General features: G+C 53.0%; 1 protein-coding gene across 4 annotated transcripts in view; it reads right to left on the bottom strand.

Annotated features, from left to right (window-relative positions):
• TNR (tenascin R) overlaps window positions 1–26,176 on the bottom strand; it is a 2,098,594-nt gene that overhangs the window by 396,984 nt on the left and 1,675,434 nt on the right. For all 4 annotated transcript variants that reach the window (XM_069641143.1, XM_069641142.1, XM_069641141.1 and 1 more), the window contains 2 exons: window positions 4,553–4,816; window positions 2,487–2,602 (listed from right to left, as the gene is read on the bottom strand). In XM_069641143.1, coding sequence (XP_069497244.1) covers window positions 2,487–2,602; window positions 4,553–4,816 — 380 coding nt within the window. The remainder of the gene's footprint in view (window positions 1–2,486; window positions 2,603–4,552; window positions 4,817–26,176) is intronic.

Raw genomic sequence — 26,176 nt, forward strand, 5'->3', positions numbered from 1 at the left:
AGCATCCAGGTTGAGAAGACTGCAGGACTGAGATGCTCCTGTACTTTGCATTTGAAGCTTATTTTTGCTATAATTTGAGGAATATTTAAAACTGGTCAATTCCTTTGTTTTCCATATTTTCTATGAAGTAAAATTGAATGTTTTTTTCTTTTTTTTCTGAGTGGAAAGACAGTTTTATAATGGTATTACCCAAGTTGCCCGCGACTGAATTGGCCACAACTGAATTGTCAGAAAATACATGTGGGCGGTGAGTTTGGGGTAATAAATGATATAGGGGGATTGGGTGAGTGGCTGCGTGGGGTCCCCCCCATATATTTTCAGTCAAAATGGCTGCAAAAAAATTCAGCCAAATCAACCACGGGCAATTTGAAACAAGCAATTCTTACACATCCTTTTATAATAACCTGCATAGATTATCTTTCTTTATTGAGATTGCCTCCATGTGTAATGTTGTAATCCGAGCCCACCCTCACCTGCATAGTCCAGTCTGGGCGTTCGGATCACTAACAGGAAGCAGGTATTACTTTTAAAACGTCCTTAGACTACAGATTAAGGGTTGTGCATTTCATGGAGTTACCCCGTCATGCGATGACCTCTTTGGACCTCTCCAAATCTTCTAGGGGCTTACTGACCAGTCCCCAGTCTCACACCTTCTAATCTTTCTAGATGCATGCAGTGAAAGCAAGTTCCAAGGAAGTGTCTTGTAGACCTTCTGTTTGTAAGTTGCAAGTACATTTATTTGCAAGGCCACCTCGCAATGGCTCTTTTCCGTCTATTGTTGAGAGGAACAACATTAGGATCTGCCATTCGTTTGCTTTTATGCTTTTATATGAGTGTGCCAACTGAGCAGCCATTTTAGCTATTCTATTAGTCTTTTCATTTGTATGACACACCAGGACAGGCTCTCACATTCTTTCCTTCTAATTTGCCAATGTGTATGGGCTGAGGATAGGCTCTACTACAGAGCGTTTCTTTGCTACACCTATTTGCATAAATCGAGGATAGGCTCCAAGGTTCATGTATTCTAGTGTGTATTTGTATAGGGGTTCAGGACAGGCTCTATGTTATTTGTGTTCTAGTCATTATATCCATATGAACATAGAATATAGGGCCTAAATACGAGTATCACAGAATTAATAGTGGTAATTCTGCCATCATGGATTACCGTTACAACCATAATACTGCTTCAAAAGTGGAGGTAAATCCTCCAGATTTGGTGGTATTCCTATTCTGCATTATGGAGTCCCGTAGGATACTCCATTGGGGTTTGGCGGAATTAGCCGCAGTGTTAATCCCAACAATGGTAATTCCTGTATTTTATGGAAATAAAGTAGAGGAAAAACCTCTAGCCAAGTGCCAGGAGTATTCACTCCATTTCACTTCGAAATTGGAGCAGAGTTGGCAGTGATTCTGTTTCCCCACTTTTTTACTGCACTAACATACTCGTAAGGAGGCCCTAAAGTGTAGGGGGGATGTCTTGTAATCCCTCTAGTGTAGGGTGTGGGACAGGCTTTAAGGTCCTTGTCTTCTACTCCTTGTATGTCTATAGGCCGAGAACAGGCTCCAAATAGCTTGTCTTCTAGTCCTTCTGTTTATATGAGTGCCAGACCTGTTCTAACCTTCTAGTCTAATACTCGTTCTATTTAAATAGGTTCCGTGCAGGCTTTAGGGTCCTTGTGTTCTAGTCTTCCATATTGTATAGCTGCGTGCTCATTGGAGGCTATCATGCTGGATATTATATGCCCGTGAATAAGGGAGCTCATATCCACACTCTTACCACAATGGTATAATACATATTCTAGAGAGCAGCAAGTCTAATCTTTCTCCTGTTGAACCATAAAGTAAGTCTCAAGTTTAGTCTTTCTTCTACTTCTACCTGTGTCTGTATGTTTAAAGTAATACAGACGGCAGGAAATTTAATTTGAGTGGACAATGGTGGAGAAAGGTTAACAAATTGAATTCACCCAAAAATGTATCTCGTTCTCAACATTTGTAGGAATTTCAGTCTGATTTTTGGAATTTGGAACAATTTTCTTGAACATTTTAGATCAATATGATTACATTGATTACTTGTAAATCCGAGCTGCATGGGGTGTCTGGTGAGATTGGGACCATGGCCTTCACTTTTAAACCTCCTTTGCAGACTTTTACCCCTCATGGGAATAACCTTCACCCAACGAGACAATAAGAATCCTCCATAGATTTTAGTGGGATCACCCTCTCAGCAAAATGGCATTACCTTCCCTGAAATTGTCAATTTATGTAGCCCCCAGCTTGCACCAAACTGTCACCACCATTTAAGATTGTTTTTTCCGCCGTTGACATAAAAAGGAATGACCCTCCCAAACACACGACTTCACCCTCGTTGGAAGAAGCACAGACTTAGAGCTGTGGTAAGATCCTGGAGCTGTCAGTCTATTGTTCATCACCGCAGATGTGTCCTCTATTGACGCCCTTTTGGGGCCGGGCATGCATGCAGCGTTTACCTTGGGGATGAAGCTGATCTCCCAGCCGTCGAAGGAGAAGGTGAATGGCTCCCACTGCACTTCCACCGTGGTCTCTGTGGTGGCTTTGAACTGCAGACCTTGCGGCACGGAGAGTTCTGAAAAAATGCCACCAAACCAAGACATTAATATCCCTGTGTGAAGCTCCCCCTCTTCCTCCCCATGCCCCCATAGGGCTCAATGGGAATGGGGAGGATGCTAACAACTCGCCCATTAGTAAAGGGCCCGTTGTTAGCACCCTGTTCTGCTCACAGGACCCGCTAAGGCCCCCTGGTCTTACCTGTAATTACCCCCAATGACAATGAAAGTCCAGCAGTTGTGGCAGAGTCAGTCATAGCAGGCATCCCTGTAAGGGTTTCTGACTTTTTGGGAGGGAAAAGTGTGGTCACCAACAACAGGCTATACCTGGACTCAGTAAGATTTAAGCTACACAACTTGATTTAACCACTCATATCTCCTTCACATTCACTGTGGAAAAGTGGCAAGAAAAATACATGAAACAATAAATGGTGAGAGGGTGAGATGGGTGGGTGTGAGCTGGGACCAGCTGTTGATGCTACCAGGGGTCTGCTAAAAACATGTGATTGGGGGTGGAAGAGGAGGTACATGTGTTTTAAATCGGTATGCAGACACCTCTTCTGGCAATACAACATTAATTAATTCATCAATTTATTGAAGTTCATTCTGAAAACAAAGCAATCACTAGCTCTACTAGACATTTTACACCCGGATTGAACCATGAAACCTGCAAATTGATGCATTTCTGAAATGCAACATCACAGCTGATATCACCTGCAATTGGTCCGCTTCTGTGAGAGTCTTTATCCTTGCGCTATCTACGACTGCACAGGAAATCAAAGCGGCAGAGGTGCAAAGCTTTACTGGGGCTCTCCAGCTCTAAATGAAAGAAGTCGGTGAATGTGCCTGGAGATTCCCCATTCCTAAATTACCCTCTACCCCTAAATGATGACAATGAAGGGCTTTGACTTGGGAGCCACTGTCACCGAATGATGGAGGTGGGGGGCTGTGACACTGAAACCACCATCTCCAAGTGATGGAGGTGGAGGGCTGTGACACTGGAACCACCATCTCCAAGTGATGGAAGTGGAGGGCTGTGACTTGGGAGCCACTGTCTAAATGATGGCAGTGGAGGGCTGTGACACTAGGACCACCATCTGTAAGTAATGGAAGTGGAGTGACGTCACTTGGGAGCCACTGTCTCTGAATGGTGGAAGTGGAGGACTCTCTAATTGATGTAAATGGAGGGGTAGGACGTGGGAGTCACCATCTCTAGTGAAGTGAAGGGCTCTGACACCGGAACCACCATCTCTAAGTGGCGGATGTGGAGGCTGCGACTTGGAAACCATTGTCTAAATGATGGAAGTGGAGGACTGTGACCCTGAAAGCACCATCTCCAAGTGATGGAAGTGGAGGGCAGTGACTTGAGAGCCACTGTCTCTAAGTGATAGACTTGGAGGTCTGTGACTTGGAAGCCACTGTCTAAATGATGGAAGTGGAGGACTGTGACACTAGGACCAACTTCTGTAAGTGTTGGAAGTGGAGGGATGTCACTTGGGAGCCACTGCCTCTGAATGGTGGAAGTTGAGGACTGTCTAAATGATGTAACGGGAGGGCTGGGACCTGGGAGTCACCATTTCTAAGTGACGGACGTGGAGGACTGTGACTTTGAAGCCACTGTCTCTAAGTGATAGAAATAGAGGGCTCTGACTTGGAAGCCACTGTCTAAATGATGGAGGTGGAGGGCTGTGACAATCAAACCACCCTATCCAAGTGATGGAAGTGGAGGGCTGTGACTTGAGAGTCACTGTCTAAATGATGGAAGCTGAAAGCTGGGACCTGGGAGTCACCATCCCTTAGTGCTGAAAGTGGAGGGCTGTGCCTGAAACGTTTGGCTCCCAATTCACAGAGTGATATAAGACTTACTTACAGCCACATCCCCTCTTCGCTTTAAGTCCTTACATGCTCACCTTTCTTTCCTAGGCCCCCTAAGGCTCAATAGATACAGCAGGACACCAAGCTGCACTTACGTGTGGTCACTTTGGCACTGACAGGAGCGCTGAGGACATCATTGATGACCGCACACACGCTGACATTGTAAGTAAGGCCTGGCTCCAGTTCCTTGATGGTGGCTGTACTCCAGTCCCCTGGCACCCGCTGCTGGAGTTGGATCCCTTCTGGCATGACAGGTTGGTAGGAGATTACATATTCAGTCACCACCATGGGGCCACCCCATTCCAAGTCCACTGATCTGTCACTCACGGCAGCCAATCGCAGGTCCTGTGGCGGGGCCACTAATGGGGTGAAAAGGGATACATGCAGATACAGTGTAAGGTTAGGTGAACATGCCATACTGAAGACCATAAACATCCCATGTATGAATTCTGCACTGCTGTAGAGACCTTGGGTGGGGGATGGCGAGGACTGGCATGGTGTTGGCAACAGCGGCTGAACCAAGAGTGGCCAGCACGGTGGTGGTTGGGATGCATTTCCTTGAGAGGATAGCTCAGGGGCAACGTGCTCGCCTTGGAAGCAAAACGGCATGGAGCACCACAGGTTCGATCCCCGGGTCCGCGCTTAGAAAACTCTGGGTATTAAGCGTGTTATAAATATCATATCATATATCATAAAAGCTGGTAGATGAATTGGGGATTCACTGTGATATGCTCATTCTAGTCCTTAGTGAGGAGGCACGCTAATGCCGTGGTAACACTGCGCGGGAGAGAAGGGCACATAGGCCCTCATTAGGACCCTGGCGGAGAGGGTTTTACGCCGGCGTAGTGCATGGCGTACCTCTCCGCCAGACTACGAGTTCCCGTAGAGCCATGGATGATTTTTACGCCTGCTTTTTGCAGGCGGAAAAATCCATGGCGCTACGGGACTTGTTGTTAATTACGCCACCGTAATTTACGGTGGCGTAATTAACGCCTTCCCCACTCCCATTATACCCTATGGGGCAAGAATGGGAATGGGGAAGGGTAAAATGGGGATTGGGGACTTACCGCCCCGCCAAGGTCGGCATGGGGCGGTAAGTCCGCCAACCACCTTGGCGGAGTTGGCAGCTTAGCGCCATGGACCATGGTGCAAATTGCACCATGGTCCTCCGCCAGGGTCGTAATGAGGCCCATAGTCATTAATCACCACATTCCCTGGGGTTTCTGCCTTGGTAAAGGGCAGCAATAGTAAAGCATTTGGTTACCCTACACAAGCTATTGAAGCTCATCCTAACCTCACCTTGGAGCCAGAGTAGAGAGGGGCCGTCGCTGCAATGCAGGCTCATCCCTCGAGACCTTTTACCACCCATCTCCAGCCTTCTGTGCCCTTTGGTGTTGCTGTGTCCGATAACTTGACAGTCTGAGGCCTAGTACTTAGGCATAATCCAAAATACGAAATTACTTGCAGATTGAATACCACATATCTGATCCCCGTGTGATGCAGGGCTGAGAGGATAGGTCAGGGCCAACGTGCTTGTTATGAAAGTGAAACAATGCAGCGCAAACACAGGTTTGAAACCCGTCCCAGCGTGCAATACAAGATTCATTCATTAATAGGGCATGCAATGCCCTTGTGTCATGTTTTGAAAAACATTAAGTAAGGTAAAACGATATTGGTTTTAACATGAATCAAACATACACTTAAAAAAATCGCAATTCTACTGTGGATCGACATGTCATGGAATTCCAGCAGAATTTCGTGCAAGTACAATTCAGGATCCCTGAAAAGGTGAAGAGACTTCCACTGGGTTGCAATTCCTACAGGAATCACTTAAAATAATGGGCGTCATTCCGACTATGGCGGTAGGGGGTTAACGGCACCGGTAAGGATGCCGGTGCCGTTAACCTCCTACCGCCACATTCCGAGGTCCCTTAGCGGGTCCCACCAGGAATGGCTGGTCTGACCAGCCGTTCTTAGCGGGACCCGTTAAGGGACCTTGGACCTAATAACGGGCCTACAATTTGCGGGCCCGTTATTAGCGCCTTCCCCATTCCCATTGAGCCCTATGGGGGTTCAAATGGGAATGGGGAATGGTTTTCTGAATGTGGACTTACCGGGTCCTCCAAGGTTGGAATGACCTGGTAAGTCCCCATTCAGAGGCACCGGACCCGGACTCCGTTTTGGAGGCAGCCATGGTGCTAATAGCACCATGGCTGCCTCCAAACTCGTATTGACCCCCAATGATTCTAATTATTTTATTTATTAAGGTAGACTGCATGTTACTGCTTTAAGCTGGTTGTTTTGGTAGCAATTTGGTTTACAAACCAAGGAAAGCAGGCATTTTGCTAAAAAAATACTATTCACATGTGATACTGGTAAACACCATTATTCTAAGACTCCCATTATATTGCTTGTTTGGTATTTGAATAGATATCCATCTCCGTCAGAAGATGTGATTGTTATTTCGGTTTATGCGTTGATGTTGAAATCTAAAGGAAATTTGGAGATTTTCAACCTCATTTTAAATGGGGTGTAGTGGTGAATCTGTGGTTAAAAGCAAGACATAATGCTTTTAAGCATTAATTTAACTCTCTACCTCATTTTCGGACAATGACAAAATGGAGGAAGAGCACGAGCAGAGATAACACCTTCACCATACATTCCTATTCCGTCTTGCCAGTGCGTTTTGTTTCACACATGAAAGACATTTTCATGCCACTATAAAACATATGAATTCCTATGGAATCCACCTCATATTAGCACCCATTGAGAGACAAGTGAGCACCAGGTAAATTGGGCATGGCTGGGGGGAGCTAAATATGTGCAAAAGGGGTGTGGGGGAAGAGGACAGGGAAGGGGACGCATGAGGGCTCACTTACCTCAGGTGAAGATGGCAGCCTCTAGCTCGAGGATGCACCGAGAGAGTTTTATAATGTGAGAAAGCCCCTGTTCTGAGCCCCAGATTGGCTAGGAGGCCATCACACCCCCCTTGCTGGGTACTAATATGAAAATATGTTGTTCCAATTTGTTTTAAAATATAGTTGGTCACATTTGGAAACTAAACTAGAGAACTTACAATGGAAATACTAACAGGGTAATTCATGGATATTCGCACAAAAGTGGCGTGCGATAAAATCCATTTCAGCGCACAGCGTATTCATGGATTTTAGCCGCCAAAACCAGCCGTGGCGCAGAGTGGCGCAGTGACCCTGCAGCAGCGCCAGTTACGCCCCCAAGAACGCGCTCGCGCAAGGAAAAGGCATCAAAATCCCCAATCCAGCGCAAAGGTCTGCGACAACCCAAAACCAGTTTACCGGACTGCCAAACAGCAAACGCCAAGCGGGGAACGTGTATTACGGGTTTCGCGGTAACTTCCACACGCGAAAGGGCCTGTGCGAGCGGGTACGTGTATAACTGGGGTTTGCGGGAAGTTTCACACGCGATTGGCCTGGGTACGTGTATTTCAGGGGTGCACGGGAAGTTTTACATGCGATTGGGATGGGTACGTGTATTTCAGGGGTGCGCAGGAAGTTTTAGACGCGATCGGGCCTGGGGGAGCGGTGTACGTGTATTCCAGGGGTGCGCGGGAAGTTCTACACGCGATTGGCCTGGGTATGTGTATTTCAGGGCTGCGCGGGAAGTTCTACACGCGATTGGCCTGGGTATGTGTATTTCAGGGGTGCGCGTGTGTTTTCACACGGGACTGGCCTGGGTACGTGTATTTCAGGGGTGCGCAGGTGTTTTCACACGTGATTGGCCTGGGTACGTGTATTTCAGGGGTGCGCGGGAAGTTTCCCACGCAATTTCAGCAGGGTACGTGTATTACTGGGGTGCGCAGAAAGTTTCACACACAATTTCAGCAGGTTACATGTATTACTGGGGTGCGCGGGAAGTTTCACACGCAATTTCAGCAAGGTACGTGTATTACTGGGGTACGCGGGAAGTTTTACACGCGATCGGGCCTGGGGGAGCGGTGTACGTGTATAACTGGGGTTCGCGTGAAGTTTCACACGCGATTGGCCTGGGTACGTGTATTTCAGGGGTGCGCAGGAAGTTTCACACATGATTTCAGCAGGGTACGTGTATTTCGGGGGTGCCGGGGAGTCCTACACGTGATTTGGCAGTGTGGGTCCTCCCAGGTGTTCCCTGTACACCCTCCATGGCCCCTGCAGGCAGCACACACCACAGGGGACTACCCTGCATCCCTGGTCATGTCCCGCAGGCAGCCCACCCAACATGGGCATGCCCCCCAGAAAAGGCACATGTCTCCTTGCACTACTGATCACCAACTCATGTCCCCTTGCACCCCCACCCCCCAGCATTGCGGGGCAACTGCCAGCAGGCCCCCACTCATGTCCCACTCATGTGCCCCTGCACCCCTGGCCCCAGCATTGCGGGGCACCCTCCACCAGGCCCCCACTCATGTCCCCCTGCACCCTCACCCCCCAGCAGTGCAGGGCACCCTCCACCAGGCCCCCACACATGTCCTCCTGCACCACCACCCCCCAGCATCCAGGGGCACCCTCCACCAGGCCCCCACTCATGTCCAACGCATGTCCCCCTGCATCCCCACCCCCCAGCAGTCAGGGGCACCCTCCACCAGGCCCCCACACATGTCTCCCAGCAGCCCCACCCCCCAGCAGTGCAGGGGCACCCTCCACCAGGCCCACACTCATGTCTCCCTGCACCCCCACGCAGCAGTGCAGGGCACCCTCCACCAGGCCCCCACTCATGTCCCCCTGCACCCCACCCCCCAGCAGTGCAGGGCACCCTCCACCAGGCCCCCACACATGTCCCCCTGCACCACCACCCCCCAGCATCCAGGGACACCCTCCACCAGGCCCCCACTCATGTCCAACTCATGTCTCCCTGCATCCCCACCCCCCAGCAGTCAGGGGCACCCTCCACCAGGCCCACACTCATGTCTCCCTGCACCCCCACCCCCCAGCAGTGCAGGGCACCCTCCAACAGGCCCCCACACATGTCTCCCAGCACCCTCAACCCCCAGCAGTGCAGGGGCACCCTCCACCAGGCCCACACTCATGTCTCCCTGTACCCCCACCCCCCAGCAGTGCAGGGCACCCTCCACCAGGCCCCCACTCATGTCCCCCTGCACCCCCACCCCCCAGCAGTGCAGGGCACCCTCCACCAGGCCCCCACACATGTCCCCCTGCACCACCACCCCCCAGCAGTGCAGGGCACCTGCCAGCAGGCCCCCATACATGTCCCCCCAACACCTCATGATGATCCATAATCATGGCCCCCATGCCCCCTCAATACACTGCCCACGCCACCCCAGTCCAAACACATCACCAGGTATGACATCCACCCCACAAAGAAATCACCAGCACATGATGCATCCCAAATGGCTAGTCTGCACATCAACATATATCCGTCAAACCAACACAATGACAGCATGTGAATGATAAAACACACATTGCGACATGCATGAAACCAAAGAGAGAATACCACACATTGAAGTACCAAATGATAATGTATTAAACAGAAAAGCAAGGCAATGAAATGGAACAGAAGAAAATGGAAATAATAAATGAAATCCAGCATGTCCAATAAATGAAAAAGACGCATGAAATCCAAAAGAAAAGCAATCCAAAATCAAGTCTCCAAAGTGTCAGTCTGAGAAAATAAATCCAAGGTGCAAAAATAATAAAAAACCTTTGATCCATGGGAAAAAAAAATCAACAATCCAAATCCATTGTCAAACTATGTACAAAGTGAACATCCAGGGTCCATGTGCCCAATCCTTTAAATGAAACCTATAAAATAAAATCCTACCTACTGAAGAACTATATACAAGAAGTTGGGGCATCGTCCAAGTGCCCCAAAAAAAACAAAACCGAAAGGAAACTTAACACTAAATAACTATTTACAAGGGCAGCAGGCTAGTCTGACGGCTCACTTCTGGATGTTCTGGGCCAGGGCATCATCGAACTCCTGCTCAATGTCCAGGAGGCGGTCCTCTTCCATGGCCCCGAGGGTCCGCAGGGATGACGACATGTTCTCCTCCAACTCCCTGCGGTTTGCCTCGAGGCACTCGGCCCACCTCAGGGCCCGCCGCATGAAGTTCTCCGCCCTGACCATCATTAGCCGTGCCTCTTCCACCCGCTGCCGCTCCGCATCTATGGCATGGCCCAACCGCTGCCACACGGAAGACACTTCCCGTCCTGGGTCTTCCTGCCCTCCGGCCGATGCCTGCCCCTCCGATGTCGAAGGCCCCGAGCCATCATGGCTCCCACCTCGTTGCTGGTGCTGCTGTGCTTGTGCCCGTGCCCTGGCTGCTGCTGCCTGCAGATCCTCCACCAGCCGGGGTGCAGTCGTTGATGTGGCCACCCCTGCTGGACTTCCGACTCCCGACTGTGGCAGGGATGTGTCCTCCACCAGCCTGGCAGCACCGTCAGAGGCAGCTCCACAGGGCACCCAGGTGATAAATGGGTGGAAAGATGGCACGGAGGACGACTGGCACATAGGGTGTTCAGTTGAGGAGGGGGTCGGAACAAGCTCCAGCAAACAGAGGAATCCGGCCTGGGTGACCTGTCCCAGTAGGCCGACGCGGTCAACGAGCCATTCAAGATGACTTGCAGTCTCCTCATGAAAAGACTGCAGGTCACCTCGCATGGCCCGTTGACGCAACGCCACACCAGTCAGGACAGGCTAAACCCGTACCTGGATAGCCACATCCGCAGGCAGAGGAAGGCCAGTTGTTGTAAACTCGTCCCCTGCCTGAAAACGGGTCTGGACGTAGGCATCCCTGCTGGTGCAAGATGATGCAGTGACAGGATCAGGGACAGGATTGCACACAGGCACCTCCGCGGCGGCCTGTGCTGCCTCCTGTCCCAGGTCCTGCACTGCACCACTAGCACCAGTGGAATCCCCACCTCCAGACCCCGTCTCTGTTGCTTGCACGGCCTCCTCCTCCACCAAACCCCTCACCAACCTGGATGACTCTGTGCCATCTTCCCCCGTTGGGCCCTGTGGGGCCCCAGCTGCCCCTTCTGCTGCCGAGGAGTCCAACTCCGATCTCCGCCTCTTGGACCTCCCTCCGGCAGCTGCGGCCTGGGACGCGGCACCGGACTCCTCACTCCCCGACGAGATGACATCCTGGGAGGGGAGCCGGGCCTTGCGTCTCTTTGCATGGCGGTGCGATCCCTGCCGCTGTGCTCCACAGCACCTTCTCCGCCCTCTTCATCAGTTGACGCTGCAGACAGGGAGAAATAAAACACAGGCATCAGGGCACTGTACAATGGACACATACACACATGACAGTTGTACATGAGTGGCATTGGCAAACCTCAGACCTGGCATCTCAATCGCCAACACACATGTCATTTCAACTCGCACACATGAGCCACACCACAGCCATATCGCAACAGCCAGCACCATCCATACACATACAACAGCATGAGCAGGCAAAGGTGAGCCAGACATCACATGTAACACAGGGAGTGCATTACACATGCACACACACCACCACACTTGCATGCATGTGTACACCTCTGCCAACTGTTGCAGTGTTGAGATCGGCATCCATGTCACATCTGCCAATCAGTCTTCCACATCCCGGTGTCACATGCATCCATGTTGCATCACTGTTGCCCCCTTGTCAAATACACACACATGCACATGTACACAGTGCAGATACATGCAGCTGAAACCAACATCCATGTGTGACATCACGAACATGCCTACTTACATACACATTCATTCAAACATGTGTGCCCACACATCTGCATTTGGCATGCAAGCCTACACACACAAGCACCATCCATGTCTCACACATGAGAGCCCTCGCATGTGTTAGCCTCACGACCCTGTACACCCACCCCCCATACTTGGCCCCAACCTGCACACTACTGGCACACCACCACACGCACAGCTTACAATCAGGATGCATGTACACTTACCGCTCAACTACAGACGGGTCTGCCTCTCAAGGACCTGGACGTGGAGCGCTGGGGATATGCGTTCCAGGACCCTCATCTGATCTTCCGATAAGTGGCCCTTAGCATCCGCTGTCTTCAAGAGGCGCCGGGCCTTGTTGAGGGTCCTGGACCTGAAGTCCTCCCAGCGCTTCTTGACATGATGGAATAGTCGGACTGCCACCCCCTCCACGTTGATGGCAGTCACGATGTCCGTCCAGATCCGAGTCCGTCCTTCCTTGTTGGCGCGCAAACGTCCGAAGAGGGCATCATATTGCCCCAGGACTTGCTCCACCAGGACACCAACTTCGGTGGCAGTGAAGTGGGTGCCCCTCTGCCTCTCTGGCCGGGGGGTTGCCAGTGGTGCCCCATGTTGCAGTGCCCGACATGACAACCCCAGAGGCAGGAGTGGGTGGGCAACTGGGTCCTGGGGCTGGTCTGTGGAGCGATGGAATCCCAGTCGGGAGTCTTCGGTTCCAGCAGAAGTGGTCACAGCAACAGCACCCCTGGCTGATGTGCAGGCAGCAAATGGCAGGGCACGTGGGCAGCAGGCAATCAGGCAGCAGCAGATGGCAAGTGGGAGCGTGCTCGGGGTTCTGGAGGGCAGTAATTCGGCCTTCTGGGCAGGAGCGTGGTCTTCCGTGTGCTTACGCGTGGCCAGCTTGATACGGAGTGATTTGGCACGTGAAAATCCAGCACGTCTGCGTGTAATTCGAGGAAAGGGCCTTAGCGCGTAAGCGCGTCAGCACACGTACGCGAATTCATTGGCCCAAAGGCCCCCAGCATGTAGGTGCGTCTATGACGTTACGCGCACGTGCGTTTTCCATGGCGCGTAGAAAAAATAAGCACGTCAGAGTGTCATAGCGTGTAATTGGTGGAAAGGGCTTCAGCGCGTATGCGCGTCTGTGACGTGCGTGCGCGGGCGTTTCCCTGTACACGGGTGCATGTTACACGTCCAATGACTGCACGTCAGAGTGTCAGCTTGTGTAATTGGAGGATAGGGCCTTAGCGCGTACATGCGGAAGTGACGCTGGACGTGTGGGCATGTTTAAAAGGTACGTGTAGAACGCCATTTCCTTGTACGTGCTTTTCGTGGAGAGCGAGTGGGTGAAATCTGTACTTATTGTCGGTTCACACGCGATTTACTTCACAGCGTTCCAAGTTCGTACTCCCTGTTACCTCTGACAGCTTTTTCTCTTTTTGTCTTTTTCCTGGGCCTGTTTCCTCAAACAGCGTTCACTTCTTCTGTTGTCCTGTCTCCTCAGACAGCGTACAATTCTTCTTTTGGTGGGGGTGTTGCCAACGCGCACACGCGCCTCTTTTTCACGCTATTTTTCCAGGCAGACGGTGAGTCGCGCACGTATTTAACATCTGTGCTTGCCCCGTGTGTCGCATACCCCTTCAGAGGTCATTCTAGGCTGCGTGTGACACGTATACGTTCATGTTTGTGTTTCTGGGTGCCACAGCGTAGTGCAGGTTTATTTTTCCACGCATGTGGTCTAGGAGGGGTTGCGTGCACATTATCTCCCTTTTTTGGGGTGCCTGTGCGTTGCGTGACCCGTCATCTTCCCCCAGGGGTCACATACAGCCTTGCTAGAGCACTATGGTACGAATTCCATCTAGTACCCTACCCCTTTGACCCCCAATTGCCCAGGAAAATAGTTTACTGCAACTCCCATACGCACAACAACATCAGTACCATGGTTAGGAGGCGAGCACGCGGTAAGGGTGGCAAAGGTGGCCGAGCCTCAAGAGGTGGGCGTGGTGGATACGGTAGGGGATGTGGCCGGGACTTGCAAGGTGCCCCTAGCCCCCCATGTGTGGGTGACCAGTCAGGGACACCCATGCCCCCCCCCCCCGGTTGAGGGTAACGTGGCTGACACCATCCCTGTTCAGCCCTTGTTGGACCAGCCCAGTGTGGCACCAGACCTGGCACAGGGTGACTCCATGGCTGACTTCCAGGTCAGCAGGTCTAGGCCACGTGTGGCGGTGCACGTTGGTGTCACCAGGCCACGTGGATCAGGGGCAGTTATGTCATCTGCTGCCCCGAGTAGGCAGGGTGGGGAGGCTGCAGGGGCAGCTGCGGCTCCATCCACCCCAGCTCTGAGTCTCCCAGCCAGGACAGTGTCGGTCCCAGTCCATCCTGCTGACGTTCCCCCTGACTACATCACACTTCAGCTAATACCTGCACCAAGTCCCATGGTGAGTGTTCATTCCCACACTCCTAGTCCACAGTCCACTGGGGCTCCTGCCCCTAGTGTCCAGAGCGGCGTAGGACACTCAGGATCCCCACCACCTTCCAAGCGGAAGAGGAAGAGTGCTCATCCAGTACAGGCTGATGCCCCAGACACGGCTACACAGTTTGGCCCGCCAAGGAAGCCCAGCTTCAATCAGGCCGAACTTGATGCACTTGTGGAGTATGTGTCCGCACATGACAGCGAAATGGTGATTACTGCAGGATGCAAGACCACACCTGCACAACGTCTGGCACACTGGCAGACCAGCGCGGACCTAATAAGTGCCCTTGGATTCGTGAGGCGCACAGCTAATGATTGCTACAAGCGCTGGAATGACCTGAAGCGCAGGGCAAATAAAAAGCTGGCCTCAAGTCATGCCGCTACTCTAGTGACTGGAGGTGGGTCTCCAGCAGAGGACATTGAACTCACTCCACATGAGTATGTTGCTGGGACCTACGTCACGGAGGGACAGATCCAAGGCGTGGGAGACATGCCAGATTACGAGGCATTGTCCGGTGAGTGCACATGCATGTGTGTGACATCCATGTGCATGGTGTGTGTGTGTGTGAGGGCTTCTGATTGAGTGCCAGGTGAGGGTGTGTGTGCCTGAGTGGTTTGGGTCACCCATGTGCTTCATCCAATACATTCTGCGCACCAGGATTTGGGTATTGCAGTATCCCTTCTGGCAACAGTAGACATTTAGCCCAACCTCACGCCAGTTGCCCTTGAAGTGTCATCTTGCCACAACATTGTTGCGTATTATTCTGTGTTCATTCAGGCTGATTGTTTGCATTCCACCACTTTCACTAGGCATTTCTCAGTCCTATTGTCACATGTGTGACATGGCTATGGTACATGCCATCTGTGTGATGGTATGTGTCATGTATGTGTATTGGACATGCCAATCACAGGCCAATGTGTGATGACACTGCTGGGCAGCATGCAGCAAATGTGTTGGTCTTCCATCTTGGTGTCATCAATGTGTGCCATTTGCCTCCCCTTCATACGCAGTGACGGTGCATGCATGGGAGGGTTATAGTCATGTGGGACATGTGTCAATGAAGTACTGGTTCTGTTGCTTCTCAGCCCTAATTGTGTGCCATGGTGCTAATGCCTGTTCCCATTTCTTTTCTTTCATGTCTTTGCAGGGGATGACGCACTTGATACTGCTGGGGTTGTGGAGATGGTGCAGACCCAGGAGGGTTCTCAGGCCCGACCGGACACCAGTGAGGGACGTGGTGTGGTGGTGGGTGAGAACCCACAACTGCTGCAGACCATTCCCTCAAGGGGTGTCTCTGGGTGCACCTCCCCCAAGCTCTATTGAGGTGTCGATTCGGATGATGAGACCTATGTGCCATCGCAGGTAAGTGTTTCTGGGAGGGATTCTGTACTGTCCAACCCACCTGCACCAGGGGTAGAACCCTCAATGGGGATGTCAGTGTTGGTAGGTCCGCCTTTGGTGGTTACGGATGCAGGGTCAGACTCCGCAACATCTGATCCTGTTCCTGGGCCAGCAGATCAGAGGGGGAATGCAGTCCTGCAGCCTCAGGCAGTGCCGGCACAGCAAGGCACAGTTTGCCTTGCCCCAGACAAGTGTGGTGCCCGCCGACGCGGTGGCCGTACGCCACCTGGCAATACCGCATGGGAGCAATCCATATACGGTATGGCAAACCAACAGGCAGCATCATCTGAGATGAGGCTCAGGCCATGGATAGGGTGGCCACTTCCATTGTCCCCCAAGAAAGGCTGATGGAACAACTACAGCAGGCAGCAGACTCCATTTTCCAGTCACACAGGGAGGACATGTTGGCGTCCAACAGGGACAGACGGGCGGCACTGGAGACTCTGCGGGAAGCCATTTCTATTGAGTCCCAGGGCCACAGGGAAGCCCTGAGGGTGGAACTCCGTCAGCTCAGGGTGACTCTTGTTGAGCTTGAGGCTTCAACTGGCACGAGGACAGAACAGCAGCTGGAGCGGCTCACATGTACGCTCTCAGCTGAGATGCAGGCAACTCGGGAGGAGGTTCGGGCATCCCGTGAGTTGTTGCATGGGGACCTCCGCACGATTATCCTCCAGAACCAGACCTTCCACACCCGCATGCTTGCTGCCATGAAGGACCAGACTAGGGCTTTGCGTGGGCTGCCTCCCATAGTACCACCACCTCCTGATGCAGCTGCAGAGGGGGAGGAGAGCAACAGCAGTGATTCTCTCACAATAGGGTAGCCGTGCAGGCCATGAGCCCATGGAGGTGTTTTTTTTTTCCCAGAATCCACACAGGTGGGTTTTGGTGTGCACCCTGTCCTCGGACCTCCTGGGTCACCTCCCCAAGCCCCTCTCACCATACGTGGCCATTTTTGATTTTTGATTTTTGATTTTTTTTACAGTGTGTTGCCTTGTGTGTCTCCCGTGGGCATACACTGTATTGTGGCTGGGCACATGCAGGCTTGTCCTGAATTTGGGTTAGATGCTTGGGTTTGTGTGACACACACCCCTCCTGCTTCCCGTTTCCATGGGCTTGCAAAGGGTGTGCCCAAGTGACATTGACTTACACAGTGACGTTGGACTCCCATTTGATGTGTGGGCAATCTGTAGTCAATACTGTGTATACATTCCTAGTGCATATTGTTGTTGTATTGTACACTGCATGGTGTATTGATATGTGCCTCTGCATCCATCTCATCCTCCTAATTTGCAGGTCCATTCCTCATGTCTTCACAAGGCGGTCTACTTTGGAAATGGAGTCCATGTTGTAAGCAGTGCACCTACACTTTTGCGTGCCGCTAACACTGTACAGTTGGAAGTGGTCGAAGTGCTGGCATTATCAGGTAGTGAGACTACCAATTTTTTTAATCCGTACTGTCATGTTTATGGTAGGTTTGAGGTTGTGTAGGTGATTTGTATTATTGCAAAACATTTGGTAATGAGTGTTGTTGGTCCTGCATTACTGTGAGCATTTCATGTGTGGCCAGTTTCCATTAGGGACACTGTACTTTGTGACACTTGTGTCATGTTGTGGGGATTACTTTGTTTGCTCTCACATAGCATGACATGCCATGGTGTGTTGTGTGGCGGTGCCGGGGAGGGGTTGGGTGACATGGCACTGTTCTCATGTTTTATTTTGCAAGTGGGTGTTCATTTTTGCTGCATATAAGTGTGTCTTTTGATGACACTGCGTTGGTGGTGTTTGCGTAGGTAGGGATGCACACATTGTGACACTTCCAGGTGAACAATCTCAGGCTGCTATGGTTCTGACAGTTGACTGTTCCTTCATTAATCATAATTGTCAGATTGAGTCATCATTGATTGTCAGATGGTATGTGCCAGGGCTGTGTGCACTCCACAGGGGTGTGATTTCTATGTGAAGTAATTAGCCACCAGCTGCGTACAGGCTGCCTCACCCCGTACTTTTTCCCCTTCCATGCGCAGCGGGCGTGCATGTAGTTGGGGATGTGGGGGCACCACCATGTATGTCCACAGCCAGGCCCCGGCGTGTTGCAACATTGTGCAGGACACATGCTGCCACTGTGATCCTGCACACTACTGGGGGAGCGTATAACAGCTGCCCGCCAGAACGGTCAAGGGAGCGAAAGCGTGACTTGAGCACTCCAAATGTGCGCTCCACTATGCCCCGGGTTGCAATATGGGCTGTGTTGTATCTTACCTCGGGAGGCGTGATGGGGTTCCGAATTGGCGTCATCATGTGGGTGCTCAGAGGGTAGGCACTGTCCCCTGGGGAGGTGGTGATGGGTATCATTAGTGGGGTAGTGACATTACTCTGTATTTGACATGCATGCGTGTGCTGTGGCATTTATACTCACCAAGCAGCCATGCATCGCCATGCTGCCCAGCTTCCATGTCCCGGTTTATGGTTGACATCCTGTAAATGAAGCTGTTGTGGGTGGACCCTGGATAGTTGGCATATACTGAGGTGATGATTCCCTCGGCATCACATACTACCTGGACGTTGATGGAATGCCAGTGCTTGCAGTTTCTATAGATGTGCTCAGATGACCTGGGGGGACGTAGAGCCACATGGGTGCAATAAATGGCACCTAGCACTTTGGGGAATTGTGCCACCCCGTAGAAATCCTGGATGACAGCCTGCCTTTCTGCAGGTGTTCTGGGCAGGTATATGTGCCTGCGGACTGATGGGCGTGCAGTGATAATGGTCAACACCTGGTGTAGGCACCGTGAATGCGTGGCCTGTGACACCCCCCCCCCACTATGGCACTTTTCCGCTGAAATGATCCGGTAGCCAAGAAGTGCAGTACATTGAGGACCTTCTCCAGGGGGCTGAGTGCTTGGGAGCACAGGGTGGGTCATGTGAGGTCATCCTCCCAATCACTGACCAGGTCGAGTATTATGTGAGGTGGAAACATGTACCTCCCATACACCTGGTCATCAGGCATACCAAAAAGGCTGGTTCTGGGTGTAAAGATTCTGGCCCTGACTATCCTTCTCCTCCTCCTGCGGTATCCCACGGCCACTGCTGCTAGGAACGGTATATTCATCCTGGCGTCTGAGCTTGTTTGTTGTTTGCGCACACTTTTATGCTGCGCCGGTCAACGTACGCCTGCTTCCTGCGAGTCGACGTGTGCCTGCTTCATGCTGGCGTACGTGTTTCCGGATTGGACCATCTTTTTTGGCGCGTTGTAGGCGAGTATGTAAATCTTCCCGCCCACCCCAGGAATACACGTAAGACGCTCTCTCAGGCCCAGTCGCGTGTAAATCTTCCCGCCCACCCCAGGAATACACGTACCCTGCTGATATCGGGTGTGGAAGTTCACGCGAACCCGTAATACATGTACCCTGCTGTAATCGCGTGTAAAACTACCTGCGCACCCCTGAAATACACGTACCCAGGCCAATCGCACTGCTGGGGGGTGGGGGTGCTGGGAGACATGAGTGGGGGCCTGGTGGAGGGTGCCCCTGACAGCTGGGGTGTGGGGGTGCAGGGGGACATGAGTGGGGCCCTGGTGGAGGGTGCTCCTGACTGCTGGGGGGTGGGGATGCAGAGAGACATGAGTTGGACATGAGTGGGGGCCTGCTGGCAGGTGCCCCTGGATGCTGGGGGGTGGGGGTGCAGGGGGACATGAGTGGGGGCCTGGTGGAGGGTGCTCCTGGATGCTGGGGGGTGGGGGTGCTGGGAGACATGAGTGGGGGCCTGTTGGAGGGTGCCCCTGGATGCTGGTGAGTGGGGGTGCTGGGAGACATGAGTGGGGGCCTGGTGGAGGGTGCCCCTGGATGCTGGGGGGTGGGGGTGCTGGGAGACATGAGTGGGGGCCTGGTGGAGGGTGCCCCTGGATGCTGTGGGGTGGGGGTGCTGGGAGACATGAGTGGGGGCCTGGTGGAGGGTGCCCCTGGATGCTGGGGGGTGGGGGTGCTGGGAGACATGCGTTGGTGGGCAGTAGTGCAAGGTGACATGTGGGTTGGCTGGGGGGCATGGCCATGGTGGATGGGCTGCCTGCGGGACATGTGCAGGGGTGCAGGGTAGTCCCCTGTGGTGTGGGCTCCCTGCAGGGGCCATGGAGGGTGTAGAGGGAACACCTGGGAGGACCCACACGGCCAATTCACGTGTAGTACTCCCCGGCACCCCCAAAATACACGTAGGCTGCTGGATTCGCGTGTGGAACTTCCCACGCACCAGAATTGCACGTATCCTGCTAAAATCGCGTGTGGAACTTCACGCGCACCCCGAAATACACATACCCTGCTGATATCGCGTGTGGAAGTTCACGCGAACCCCGTAATACACGTACCCTGCTGATATCGCATGTGGAAGTTCACGCGAACCCGTAATACACGTACCCTGCTGTAATCGCGTGTAAAACTACCCGCGCACCCCTGAAATACACGTACCCAGGCCAATCGCACTGCTAGGGGGTGGGGGTGCTGGGAGACATGAGTGGGGGCCTGCTGGAGGGTGCCCCTGACTGCTGGGGGTTGGGGGTGCAGGGGGACATGAGTTGGACATGATTGGGGGCCTGCTGGCAGGTGCCCCTGGATGCTGGGTTTGGGGGTGCAGGGGGACATGAGTGGGGGCCTGGTGGAGGGTGCCCCTGACTGCTGGGGGGTGGGGGTGCAGGGGGACATGAGTGGGGGCCTGGTGGAGGGTGCCCCTGACTGCTGGGGGGTGGGGGTGCAGGGAGACATGAGTTGGACATGAGTGGGGGCCTGGTGGAGGGTGCCCCTGACTGTTGGTGGGCAGTTGTGCAAGGTGACATGTGGGTTGGCTGGGGGGCATGGCCATGGTGGATGGGCTGCCTGCGGGACATGTGCAGGGGTGCAGGGTAGTCCCCTGTGGTGTGGGCAGCCTGCAGGGGCCGTGGAGGGTGTAGAGGGAACACCTGGGAGGACCCACACGGCCAATTCACGTGTAGTACTCCCCGGCACCCCCGAAATACACGTAGGCTGCTGGATTCACATGTGGAACTTCCCACGCACCCGAAGTGCACGTACCCCGCTGAAATCGCGTGTGGAACTTCACGTACACCCCGAAATACACGTACCCTGCTGATATCGCGTGTGGAAGTTCATGCGAACCCCGTAATACACGTACCCTGCTGATGTCGCATGTGGAAGTTCACGCGAACCCCGTAATACACGCACCCTGCTGATATCACATGTGGAAGTTCACGCGAACCCGTAATACACGTACCCTGCTGTAATCGTGTGTAAAACTACCCGCGCACCCCTGAAATACACGTACCCAGGCTGATCGCACTGCTGGGGGGTGGGGGTGCTGGGATACATGAGTGGGGGCCTGGTGGAGGGTGCCCCTGACTGCTGGGGGGTGGGGGTGCAGGGGGACATGAGTTGGACATGAGTGAGGGCCTGCTGGCAGGTGCCCGTGGATGCTGGGGGGTGGGGGTGCAGGGGGATATGAGTGGGGGCCTGGTGGAGGGTGCCCCTGACTGCTGGGGGGTGGGGGTGCAGGGAGACATGAGTTGGACATGAGTGGGGGCCTGGTGGAGGGTGCCCCTGTATGCTGGGGGGTGGGGGCGCAGGGGGACATGAGTGGGGGCCTGGTGGAGGGTGCCCCTGGATGCTGGGGGGTGGGGGTGCAGGGGGACATGAGTGGGGGCCTGGTGGAGGGTGCCCCTGGATGCTGGGGGTGGGGGTGCAGGGGGACATGAGTTGGACTGAGTGGGGGCCTGGTGGAGGGTGCCCCTGGATGCAGGGGGGTGTGGGTGCTGGGAGACATGAGTGGGTGCCTGCTGCAGGGTGACCCTGACTGTTGGGGGGTGGGGGTTCAGGGAGACATGAGTTGGACATGAGTGGGGGCCTGCTGGCAGGTGGCCCTGGATGCTGGGGGTGGGGGTGCAGGGGGACATGAGTGGGGGCCTGGTGGAGGGTGCCCCTGGATGCTGGGGGGTGCGGGTGCTGGGGGACATGAGTGGGGGCCTGCTGGAGGGTGCCCCTGGATGCTGGGGGGTGGGGGTGCTGGGAGACATGAGTGGGGGCCTGGTGGAGGGTGCCCCTGGATGCTGGGGGGTGGGGGTGCTCGGAGACATGAGTGGGGGCCTGGTGGAGGGTGCCCCTGGATTCTGGGGGGTGCGGGTGCTGGGATACATGAGTGGGGGCCTGGTGGAGGGTGCCCCTGAATGCTGGGGGGTGGGGGTGCAGGGAGACATGAGTTGGATATGAGTGGGGGCCTGGTGGAGGGTGCCCCTGTATGCTGGGGGGTGGGGGTGCAGGGGGACATGAGTGGGGGCCTGGTGGAGGGTGCCCCTGGATGCTAGGGGTGGGGGTGCAGGGGGACATGAGTGGGGGCCTGGTGGAGGGTGCCCCTGGATGCTGGGGGTGGGGGTGCAGGGGGACATGAGTTGGACTGAGTGGGGGCCTGGTGGAGGGTGCCCCTGGATGCAGGGGGGTGTGGGTGCTGGGAGACATGAGTGGGTGCCTGCTGGAGGGTGACCCTGACTGTTGGGGGGTGGGGGTGCAGGGAGACATGAGTTGGACATGAGTGGGGGCCTGCTGGCAGGTGGCCCTGGATGCTGGGGGTGGGGGTGCAGGGGGACATGAGTGGGGGCCTGGTGGAGGGTGCCCCTGGATGCTGGGTGGTGGGGGTGCTGGGAGACATGAGTGGGGGCCTGCTGGAGGGTGCCCCTGGATGCTGGGGGGTGGGGGTGCTGGGAGACATGAGTGGGGGCCTGGTGGAGGGTGCCCCTGGATGCTGGGGGGTGGGGGTGCTCGGAGACATGAGTGGGGGCCTGGTGGAGGGTGCCCCTGGATTCTGGGGGGTGGGGGTGCTGGGATACATGAGTGGGGGCCTGGTGGAGGGTGACCCTGAATGCTGGGGGGTGGGGGAGCAGGGAGACATGAGTTGGACATGAGTGGGGGCCTGGTGGAGGGTGCCCCTGACTGCTGGGGGTGGGGGTGCTGGGAGACATGCGTTGGTGGGCAGTAGTGCAAGGTGACATGTGGGTTGGCCGGGGGGCATGGCCATGGTGGATGGGCTGCATGCGGGACATGTGCAGGGGTGCAGGGTAGTCCCCTGTGGTGTGGGCTGCCTGCAGGGGCCGTGGAGGGTGTAGAGGGAACACCTGGGAAGACCCACATGGCCAATTCACGTGTAGTACTCCCCGGAACCCCCGAAATACACGTAGGCTGCTGGATTCGCGTGTGGAACTTCCCGCGCACCCGAAGTGCACATACCCTGCTGAAATCGCGTGTGGAACTTCACGCGCACCCCGAAATACAAGTACCCTGCTGATATCGCGTGTGGAAGTTCACACGAACCCCGTAATGCACGTATCCTGCTGATGTCGCGTGTGGAAGTTCACGCGAACCCCGGAATACACATACCCTGCTGAAATCGCGTGTGAAACTTCACAGGCATCCCAGAATACACGTACCAAGGACAATCGCATGTGGAACTTCCTGCGCACCCCGAAATACACGCACACACTATTTTTCACACAGCGGGTGTCCGTGTTTGTCACGCACCCCTTTGCACCTCATTTGTCCTAGAGGGCCACAGTATGGATCATTCATCATAGCTGTATATAGGTGCTTTTTAGCGCACATTTTGGCGCACGTTTATTTCAGGTGCAGGGACGCTACCGCCTGCTTTCTTGTGGCGGACTTGTTTGGCCCTGTGCGCGTCTTTGCCCGTGCGCTGGTTTGCCCTATTCGATTCCATGAATACGAGTTGTAGGCGAGTGTGTGGGCGTTCCGCGCACTTGCCTCCTGTACTTCCCCGTGACGCCCATATTTTCACGCGTTGTTCCCCATTCCGAGTGTTACGCCCCGTGTTACGCATACTTTTGTTATGTGCACCGCGCTATGTGCGATTTCGCTGTGGCCGTGGCGCACGCCGTTGGATGACCTGTGCGCCGGCGTGTGCCGCGCACTTTTTCAGCGCACATCCAATATTTTTCTCGCGCACGGACTTCCATGAATCGATGTGCGCTGGTTTCCCTGGGATTTTCGCACTTGCATTGCGATTCGCACTTTTTGGCACCTCTGCGCCGGAACTTTCGGCGCACATTAATTCCATGAATCGGCCTGTAAGTGTTTTTATCGAACAGGCTTAAGTTGATTGGATTAACAAAAGTTTAGCCTTAGGGCAAAATCACTATTAAAGATTATTCATTTTTAGTCCACACACAGTAATGAAATGCTAATTTCTTAAATGTAATCCAGAAAACACCTTGAGAACAAGGAGCCAGAGTTACTTTTTGGTTGATGGTGGTATTAATTATTTCCAAAAGGTCTCAACAGAGCAACGTTTGTGATGGAGAGTTTCATTACACTAAGTGGAGACCTTGATAAGATCATTTTAGGAAATCTGTATTTTTGGAGTAAGATCAATTTGAAGGGTAGGACATTGAAAATGTTAGGAGTTACTGTAGGCTCCTTTCCTGATGACATAGTAGGGGCGACTAAATGTATAAATATGAATCCTTTGAGGGTTAAAGGGGCTGTCCTTTTTTAAATAATATTTGAGGTTGGCTGTGTCTTTGATTTCTTTACCAATGACCTTTCAAGTTTGCTGTTTTTCTAATGACCTTTCCTGAGGGATGCTATGCATACATTCTTTTTTTTAAAACCTAAGTAAATGTTTCCTTTTCAAACCAACACTGTATATCTTTGTGTTCTAAAAGACCAGTTGAATTGCAAGAAAGAATAGTAGAGGAAGCATAGATGTTGTTTTCTGAAGCTAATGCCTCAAGGGCCCTCATTGCAGGGTTGCCGGTATCCCACTGGTAATTGTGGCTGTATACCGGCAACCCTGCCTTACCGTCTCCGCCACCCAATATCGCTGTATCAATCGGATATTACAGGCAGCGGAGAGCCAGTAAGTTTCCACTTCCATGGAGTCGTGTAGCACTCCATGGGATGGGATTGCCTGAATCACTGGCACCGGTAATACCAGTAGGGGCCTGATCTACTGGCAGGTCAGGCCTACTCGGAAATCCGTGGACCGCCCTGGCAAACTTGAAGTGTGCAGGTCCGGAAGAAATGCCAGAGTTGGAATTTCAAGCATTTGTTTGTGTATTTTTTCCAGACTGGAACACTTACAATGAGGGCCTAGAAGCCCCTTTTGTCTGTAAGATAGCTCATTGAGTTATGCACCAGGTGGTGAAACGTGTGAAACTGGCAACTGTAGTAAGAATGGAATACCTGCCGGCTAGAGTCAACCTTTCATGATTTTTGAGGTCAACATTGAATGCCGTTGAGTTTGGTAGTAAGCCCTAGAATTGCAGCACTTGTCCATGGGAGGAAGCCAGCATGAAAAGCAATATGAAACCATGGTTATATATTACCGAGCCAAGCTAATTAAGCATATCAGGCACATAAGGGTGAATCCTATAAATAGATAATTCTCTCAACAGCCATTGCAAACAAACAAGCCAGGCTGTGCCAAGTATTGCCAATCAGTGCAATTAATTAACAGCATTGCTTTATTTACAGGACATATTCCTCTTATGTTAGGTGCTTATTGAGTTGAAATACTGCCTTGCTGTCATTAACGGCTTCATTGTGTTTTCTCACCTTTTATCTTTTGAATCCACGCTTAAAACGCAACCTAACATTTCATAAACGTACTGAAATGGATGGTGCATTCTGTGTATGATTCGGTGAGAGAACATGTTGCTGATTAAAAGAAATGTGAATAGTTTTGATTTTCTCATTGCATTCGGTATGATCTTAATCCTGCAAATTTGTGGAAGGAAAAGACAAATGTTATGTGATCATTAATTTCATGGAGTTTACGATCTCATTCGAGGCAGGAACATATGAATATGTCGGGCTAATTGCGGCTTTGAGCTCAGGCCGGTGTGGAATATCCTGACTACAGATGGGCGAAAGGGCGCAAAAAAGATGCAAGCTCGGGTGCTCAACTTGGCTCCAAGTTCAAACCATTTGAACCAGAATTCGAGCCATTTGTATCGATACGAGGATTTGATGGTTTGCTTGGCTCTATGGCTCGAATACAGCTCTTTGGAAATAATGAATTCTAGGATATTGGACCAGTAACCTATAATTCCGTATCACCTGTGCCTAAGGACATGCTACTCTAGGGACATAAACATGA

This window comes from Ambystoma mexicanum, chromosome 1q (assembly GCF_040938575.1).
Source record: "Ambystoma mexicanum isolate Mex_15411 chromosome 1q, UKY_AmexF1_1, whole genome shotgun sequence".
Classification (NCBI taxonomy): domain Eukaryota; kingdom Metazoa; phylum Chordata; class Amphibia; order Caudata; family Ambystomatidae; genus Ambystoma; species Ambystoma mexicanum.